The 8,619-nt window shown below is 34.8% G+C and overlaps 1 protein-coding gene across 2 annotated transcripts; it reads left to right on the forward strand.

Annotated features, from left to right (window-relative positions):
- The first annotated feature begins 1,063 nt into the window (after window positions 1-1,063).
- Window positions 1,064-2,182, forward strand: LOC123211048 (collagen alpha-1(IV) chain-like). Of its 2 annotated transcripts, none has more exons than XM_044629562.1 (2): window positions 1,064-1,598; window positions 1,650-2,182. In XM_044629562.1, the coding sequence occupies exons 1-2, from the start codon at window positions 1,094-1,096 to the stop codon at window positions 1,910-1,912; spliced, it is 768 nt and encodes a 255-aa protein (XP_044485497.1). In that variant the 5' UTR covers window positions 1,064-1,093; the 3' UTR covers window positions 1,913-2,182. The 2 variants fall into 2 exon arrangements, with proteins under 2 accessions (XP_044485497.1, XP_044485496.1); XM_044629561.1 differs by having other exon boundaries at window positions 1,064-1,448; window positions 1,500-2,182.
- The last annotated feature ends 6,437 nt before the right edge of the window (window positions 2,183-8,619 follow it).

The following is an 8,619-nucleotide window of genomic DNA, read 5'->3' on the forward strand; positions in this document are numbered from 1 at the left end:
TTAGCATATTTGTATATATGTATGACTTTGATGTGTACACATTTTTGTTATGATTATATGTTCACACATTGTTGATTTTTGTGTAAACATTTTGATGTGTCCACACTAAGTATTTATACCCGTCACTTTAAGCTGAGCAAGTGGACATGAATGTTATTCTTTCTGTTTGGCTCTAAAATTATAGTGTTGGTTCTCTTTGTTTTTCTCTTCGTAGGTTAGCTTTGTGATTCAAATCATGGGATACGATATTCTAACAGGTTTTTGAAGGGAGTACAAGATCAACAATGGAAGGGATTTCAGTTCATTATTCAAGTGGAACTTAAACAAGCTGAGTGGAGACACTCAGAACCATTTCATATTAAAGTACAACAACTAAACAATTAGAAGTTTAAGAATATGTTTCATTTCAGATTTGTAATTGACAACTGACTATTTGTTTTAGTAATTTGATTTGATCTATAATTAGTCCTATTAATGTAAGTTAAAAGGGATCTTAATTAAACCATGTAAAAATAGTTGGGTTACTTCAAAATTTCTGTTTTTCTTTTTTGCTATAAGTGTACAGTTAATCAAACCCTATCACAACTTTCAGCCTAAATAGATGTACATGAGTACTTCGAAAAGTTAATTAATCGGTGTAGACATTAAGATTAACTTGGAGATTTATTACGAAAGAACCAGGAACATAACGCCTTTTTGAAAGAAATAGGAACATTTTTAATTGATAATTCAATGTTCATAATAAAGAATGAAAGAAGTTCCCGGTTCCACTGAAATTTTCTTTAAAAAAGTAAAAGAGAAGGAAAGAAGTCTACAAAGAGGAGGAGGAGATTCCTTGACCTCTGCCAAAATTGTAAAACTTTTCAACTTAAAGGGAATTTCAGGTGGTCCTTTTCACATTAACTTTGAAAAAAGCAACCATGAAAAGATCTCAAACGAAATTTCTTTCATGTGCATGGGCATGTGTGGATGAACTAGTTCAGTAGCAGTGATATAAAAGAGAAATGAGGCTTACATAAGTGATGACGATGGCTAGCTTCCTCGTTCCCTATAAGAGGTCACTCAATCTTCTTAGTTTTCCACAAACTCGAAAATGTCTTCCAAATACTTAGCTGTGTTGTTCCTTCTTGGAATCGTTCTTTTCATCACTTCCTCACTTGCTGATAATCATCACGATCCTCCCAAAAATGAGCATATGCCACCAGAAAATAAATCACCAAAACACAAACCACCACACGGACACATGTTGGTAGAGGAGGTTGACGACTCACACAAGCCCAATTTCCCAAGACATGGTGGAAAGGGAGAGAAGCAACCACCCCAGAAGCCGCATTTCCCAGGACACGGTGGCAAGGGTGAGAAACAACCGCCGAAACACAAGCCACCGCATGGACACAAGTTGGAGGAGGAAGTTGAGGACTCACACAAGCCTAATTTCCCAGGACACGGTGGCAAGGGAGAGAAGAAACCTCCTAAAGAGCCTAATTTCCCAGGAAATGGTGGCAAGGGAGAGAAGGAACCACCCCAAACGCCTAATTTCCCAGGACATGGTGGCAAGGGAGAGAAGGAACCACCCCAAACACCTAATTTCCCAGGACATGGCGGCAAAGGAGAGAAAATGCCACCCAAAGAGCCTAATTTCCCGGGACACGGTGGCAAGGGAGAGAAGGAACCACCCCAAACACCTAATTTCCCAGGACATGGTGGCAAAGGAGAAAAAAAGCCACCCAAAGAGCCTAATTTCCCAGGGCATGGTGGCAAGGGAGAGAAGCAACCACCCAAGAAACCGTATTTCCCCGGCCACGGTGGCAAGGGCGAGAAGGAGCCACCTAAGCACAAGCCACCAACTCATGGAGAGAAGGAACCACCACCCTACCACAAGCCACCTTATAAGCCTCCATCAGCCAATTGATCAGCGCCTTCATATATATCTATATGAATTTAGTTATATGAAGAAATAATAGACCATGCAAATCATATAATGACTTCTTGAGAGTAGAGTTTTGTTTTGCGTATCAATTACTACTTAAGAGGAGTGTTATTTGTTTTGCTTTGGTATATTTTAGTGCTTATTGTCGCTTGGCTTGTAACTGATGAGCATATTTGTTCATTAGTTTGCTCGTCTTATGCAGTCATGTAGATTATTCGGTTCTTTTATATATTGGGGATTTTCTTCTTTTCATTATTTGCATTTTTTTTAATCTTTTAAGGATTCACATTTCGTCTATCACCAAGTAATGTACAATGATCTAGAGGTGGATCCACGGCTTGGTTGAAAGGAGTCTATTTCAAATAGAAACTTTAGCTTAATAACTCAATTTGGGATCGACTCATTTCTTATCTTGTGATAGCAACATTTTTTACTCCTCGACGATATTATTTATCCTATCAACAATCTTTGAGTAATACTAATTATCGTTTCAAACAAATTCCAATTCAAATTTAAGTTTGATATTTGAGTTTTGATCTGAGCTTAAATCAGTCTTAGACTTGACTCAACTCAAATCAAATTTATTTATAATACAATATCATTTTATCAATCTCCATATGCGAAAGTTAAAAAGAAAAAAGGATGAAATGAAGTTCATCGACAATTCATATCATTGGTGGACGCAAGGGGGATCAAGGGAAGTCACCCCACTTTTTAAAAAAATCCAAAAGTGTGTCCAATATTTTCATTGTGTAATATTAGTTGTAATTGTACTAGCTTCAAGTTTAGAAAAGTTAAAATTTACCCCTAACATTAGTTTTAAGCTTAGAAAATTTAAAATTTACCCCTTACATTAGTTTCAATTTTTAATTGTATAACATAACATGTCCTCCTTCCATATTGAAAAAAACTGCTCTATTCCCACTCTCTCTCTCTTCAAAATAAAAGTGTTAAAAATTTCAACATACCTCTGTAAAAAATTTCAGTAGAATAATTTTTACAATATACTATAAAAATGAAATCATACTGAGGTCATTTTTAAGGATGTGCATAGTCGAGTTTGCTAAATTTTAAGAGCTTTTTCAAGACAAACTGAAAACATACATTTTTGTTCGATTTGGATTAAGATTTGAATATATTAAAATCATTCACTTCTAAATAAATTTAATCCAAGCCAACTTTTGAGATCAAATTCGAATCCAACCCTAGTTGCTTATACAGAGAATAATGTATTAGATAGTATTAATAATGAAGTCATTTTATAATACTTTCCGAAAATAAAGATGACAATTATAAATATATTAGTTAATGAATTTTTATGAAAAAAAATATTTGTATTTGTTTTTTTATTTGTATTATTCTAATATTGATCTCTCTAAATTATTCTGTCACTGATTCATATGATTACACCAATTCATTTAATTAATATGCAAATAGATTTTTATTGACTTCAAACTTGTCTGAAGTCTCTGTTAAATTTTAAAAAATATATATAAAACTAGAAATCTGTAAAAAAAAAAAAAAATGAAAATGAAAAGGTCAAGCTCGCACACTGTTATTTGTATTGAGATGCCGTAATCTTAACAACCGTTTCCATACAGAAATATAGGATGAAAAAATTGAGATTGACAATCACAAAATTGGCAAGTGTTTTCGCCGCAATTAAAGGAGATGCTTTCTTGAATCGATGTTCAATTTTAGGTTTAGCTTCTTTACGCATACGCACCATTTAAGCCAAATATTCTACTTCATCATATCTTTATACTTGGTAAAATGCCACCACTCAATGTAGTAATGAAAGAAAAATCTTTGATTATATTATTAAAAACTGGATGCATATGTATATAATCTAAGTCTTTCTTATAATATGTGCACTTCTAATTCTAAAGATTTCTGGAATTTTATTAAATCTTTTATATTGATATTCATCTCTAATAGCTTCTTTTTGTGTGTTATGTCGTGACGAAGAAACAGACAATTAAACTAAAAGTCTTATATCTCAACTGAACAGACCCAAGTACGTCTTTTGTAAGAATGTGTAGCAGCAATTGAGGTAGAATTTCTACAAAAAGATATTGCATAATGACATGTGTAATGACGAATTCTGGGCCGCGTTCTGAAGACCAATTTGAGTCATTCGCATGTGGTTTACCCGCGTGAAAGGCTTTATAATATATGTTATAGGGAAATTATTAAAAATGGCCAAAATACCCCCTTATTAAGCAAAAAAGCCCAAAATCACTATTTTCAAGCAAAAATAGACAAATTCACTATTCCTAAGAAAAAATGCCCATGGCTTTTTTTAAAATGTCAAAATTACCCTTTTTTTCATTTATATAAACCTTCTCACTAATTAGAAAGGGTTAAATGAAAGTTTATTAAAATTAGGGGGTATTTTGATATTAAACATTCTAATAGCATTAATGAAATTTTAGGAATAGATAATTGAGGGGTTAAATGAAATATTATTAAAATTTGGGGGGCATTTTGATATATCGACTCGTATTTTTTAGATTTTCGAAGAATTTTTCGATTGTTGCCATTGTACGGTTTTTTAACTTTTAGAATTCGAATTTCAGTTCCGTTTTTTAGAATTTTATCGTTTTACGATATATCGACTCGTATTTTTCAGATTTCCGAAGAATTTTTCGATTGTTGCAATTCCAGGGTTTTTCAACTTTTAGAATTCAAATTTCAGTTTCGTTTTTTTGAATTTTATCGTTTTACGATATATCAACTCGTATTTTTCAGATTTCTGAAGAATTTTTTGATTGTTGCCATTGTAGGGTTTTTTAACTTTTAGAATTCAAATTTCAGTTCTGTTTTTTCAAATTTTATCGTTTACGATATATCGACTCGTATTTTTCAGATTTCCAAAAATTTTTTTATTGTTGCTATTCTAGGGTTTTTCAACTTTTAGAATTCGAATTTTAATTCCGTTTTTTCGAATTTTATTGTTTTATGATATATCAACTCGTATTTTTCAGATTTTCGAAGAATTTTTCGATTGTTGCCATTGTAGGGTTTTTTAACTTTTAGAATTCAAATTTCAGTTCAGTTTTTTCGAATTTTATCGTTTTACGATATATCGACTCGTATTTTCAGATTTTCGAAGAATTTTTCGATTGTTGCCATTCTAGGGTTTTCAACTTTTAGAATTCGAATTTCAATTCCGTTTTTTCGAATTTTACTGTTTTACGATATATCGACTCGTATTTTTCAGATTTTCGAAGAATTTTTCGATTGTTGCCATTCTAGGGTTTTCAACTTTTAGAATTCGAATTTCAATTTTGGCTTTTCGAATTTTACCGTTTTACGATATATCGACTCGTATTTTTCAGATTTTCGAAGAATTTTTCGATTGTTGCCATTCTAGGGTTTTTCAACTTTTAGAATTCGAATTTCAATTTTGTTTTTTTGAATTTTACCGTTTTACGATATATCGACTCATATTTTTCAGATTTCTGAAGAATTTTTCGATTGTTGCCATTCTAGGGTTTTCAAAATTTATCGTTTTACGATATATCGACTCGTATTTTTCAGATTTCTGAAGAATTTTTCGATTATTGCCATTGTAGGGTTTTTTAACTTTTAGAATTCGAATTTCAGTGTTGTTTTTTCGAATTTTATCGTTTTCTGATATATTGACTCGTATTTTCAGATTTTCGAAGAATTTTTCGATTGTTGTCATTCTAAGGTTTTTCAACTTTTAGAATTCGAATTTTAATTTCGTTTTTTCAAATTTTACCGTTTTACGATATATCAACTCATGCTTAATAGTAACATCACTGAAATCACATATCCATATATAACCACAGATAAAGTATATCATACACATACGCACATACAATAAATAAATACATCTAAACATAGAAAGAACGATAAATAAACAATGAGTCAACTAAATATACATCCGTGAGTTACTCGATACAATGAAAATACAACTGCACCGCTAAACATCGACGCATAGAGGTAGACGACTCTCGGGGAAATCCGTAGCTTCGTGACAACGCCAAACACTCAAAAAATCGTAACATAAACACGCCACAGTCACCGGAGCCCACTCCCTGCTGAGGGACATCTGTCGCTCGATGCAAAGTGAGGGAATCACGTCATGGAGGTCTCCCCGAAGCTGTCCAAAAACTCGTCGCCTCTAATAACGCGGGAATGAATGTCATATATGGTCGCATCCGCTGCTCTAGAGTCCCTATATTCCCCGAATATGATACCTTCGAATCGTATACCGTAATCGTCCACTCACGGAAATCTATAACTCTAGCGACCCAATGTGCGTTCTCAAAGTTTATAGGGATGAAAACCTATAAACAGTGACACATTTTAGTTAATTATCGTTGTCGTTAACCAATTGAATGTAATAGAAATATATATATATATACTATACCTGATCGACCATCCCTCATGGTTTGTACAGTAATCCCGGGGTGTACGCTGCATCAACCATCCTCGTAAAGAGCCCCGAAAACTCAAACACGCCAATCAGTGTAGTCTACCAACTCTTCCAAGTCATCTCAATATGGCCTCCAAAGAATGTGTGGGCAGTCGTCCAACGCTGTGAGACAGTCGACTGGCGATCAGCCTGATGCTGACGTAATAAAGCCAAAAAGGAATCCACATGCTAAAATGGTATAAACAAGTTCACGTGTTAGTTATTAATAAATATATCAAGCTTTTTACCAAATTATATAGTATAGAAAACTCACATCGTCGGTCAACCACTCACGCAACTCTACTACAAGCCTCCAAAAGTTATCTTTCGACTTCGATCCAATGAAGTAGACATCATGTGTGTCAGAAGCCGCAGCTCTGGTATACCATGTGAGGAAAGATTCCTCACGTTGTGACGCAAATGATGGAATCATCGTGAGTTGCCGTTTCGCCCTCCCTCTGAGTGGATTTGTATACGGGGTGCGAACCAGCGGATCCTTCCGGACGATCCGACCACGTGCTGTATGAAACAACTGCATGATACAAAAAACTATTAATTCATTATTTCATTCTGTAAAATCATACACATTATTCGATTTATGTTACCTTCTTCATGTATGCGGGAAGAGGTTTGGCTGGAGAATCCTGAATCACGGTCATGTCCACATCACGTGCTCCCTCGACAAACTGCGTAATTATATATAAAAACATCTTAGTGACATATATTTATCAATTATATTTGTTTACTAATTATAATTGACAAACCTCAATGTGGACGGTCTCAGAAACATCCTCCTGGAAGTCCTCCTCCTGTGAACTAATATCCACAAGCTTTTTGATCAAGCTCGGGATATTAGCAAGTAACCATAGTCGCTCGTCCTGAAAAAGAGATAAAACTTCATTAAAAAAATTATAATATTAAAAACAAATTGATCAATGATATTTCTTAAATCCCTATAACCTGGACTTCCGGGGAAGGTGTTCGGAGAGAACCCTCGATCGATAATATATCAATACCGGTTCCCTATATACATGAAAAGGACAAAATGGTAAATGATATTTCATATAAAATATAATATCATATCTAAAACTTGATATAATGTATAATAATTATCATACCTCATGTGGAGGATCTAAAGAACCTGTATGAGATCCGACCGGATGACCCTCATGAGGAAGACCCTATACGAATATATATTCTCTATATTAATCGATAACCGAAAAAAATACAAAATAAAGTTCCATTGATAAGTGAAATACCTCAGCTCGGACAGGTAATGCAACAGCAGGGCTAACCGATGTGTCCTCCTGGCGACCACCCTAAGATAATAGTAATAATAACTTAATTAGTGACATTTCATAAATAACAATATTATAATATAATAATGACATTTAACAATAAATATAAATTTAAAATGTCATACGAACCTTGTGTGAGTGATGAGATGGTATTGCGGTATCAATGGGGGACGTCGGTCGGATATCGTTGTCCCTCTCCTATATGAATGTAATAATAGTTGTCAGAATAATAACACTATAGACATTTTTTTTTAAGTAATAAATTAGAAGTGGTTTTACAACCTGAGCGACGGGGCCTGGATATATACGTGTGACGATATCCTCCAAACAAGTCATACGATCCTCTAATCGAGTCATCTGGGAAGAGATATCGTCACGTAATCGAGACATCTGGGAAGAGATATCGTCACGAAAACTCGATATCTCACGTAAAATCGTAGCACCCTAGTGCACTAATGTAGTATCTAATGTAGAAATACTGGGTGTTACGAATGGGGGACACTGCTCGGTGGCATGATGGGTAGTGTGGTCCTCCACTCCAGGATGGTCCTCCACTCTAGGATAGTCCTCCTCTCCAGGATGGTCCTCCACTCTAGGATAGTCCTTCTCTCCAGGATGGTCAGCCATCCGTGGGCTCCTCATGTGACTCAGAAGACTCGACGGGTACAGTTAAAAGTTTTGATGCCGGAGACGCCCCGTCTCTAGTCGCGATCGGAATCGAAGAAGATGAGGAGGAATCAGCATCGGGTAAACCGGTGTACTCACGAATCTCACCGTACCAGGGTAAACCCTCCTCGATCGATGATGGACGAAGAGGGAATGTGACATCCTCCTAATGATGAAGATATATAAGTCAAAATAATTATAACATATAATGAATTAATCGACTTAATAATTAACTTGTACATACCGGATCACCAGTGAAAATACGACCGATATGAGTC

Source organism: Mangifera indica, chromosome 3 (genome assembly GCF_011075055.1).
Source record: "Mangifera indica cultivar Alphonso chromosome 3, CATAS_Mindica_2.1, whole genome shotgun sequence".
Classification (NCBI taxonomy): Eukaryota; Viridiplantae; Streptophyta; class Magnoliopsida; order Sapindales; family Anacardiaceae; genus Mangifera; species Mangifera indica.

Excerpts from the sequence above, each read along its gene's own strand:
- LOC123211048 (XM_044629562.1), top strand. The coding sequence starts at position 1,094 with ATGTCTTCCAAATACTTAGCTGTGTTGTTCCTTCTTGGAATCGTTCTT. Across the intron at positions 1,599-1,649 it reads AACACCTAATTTCCCAGGAC|ACGGTGGCAAGGGAGAGAAG; the intron begins ATGGCGGCAAAG and ends ATTTCCCGGGAC.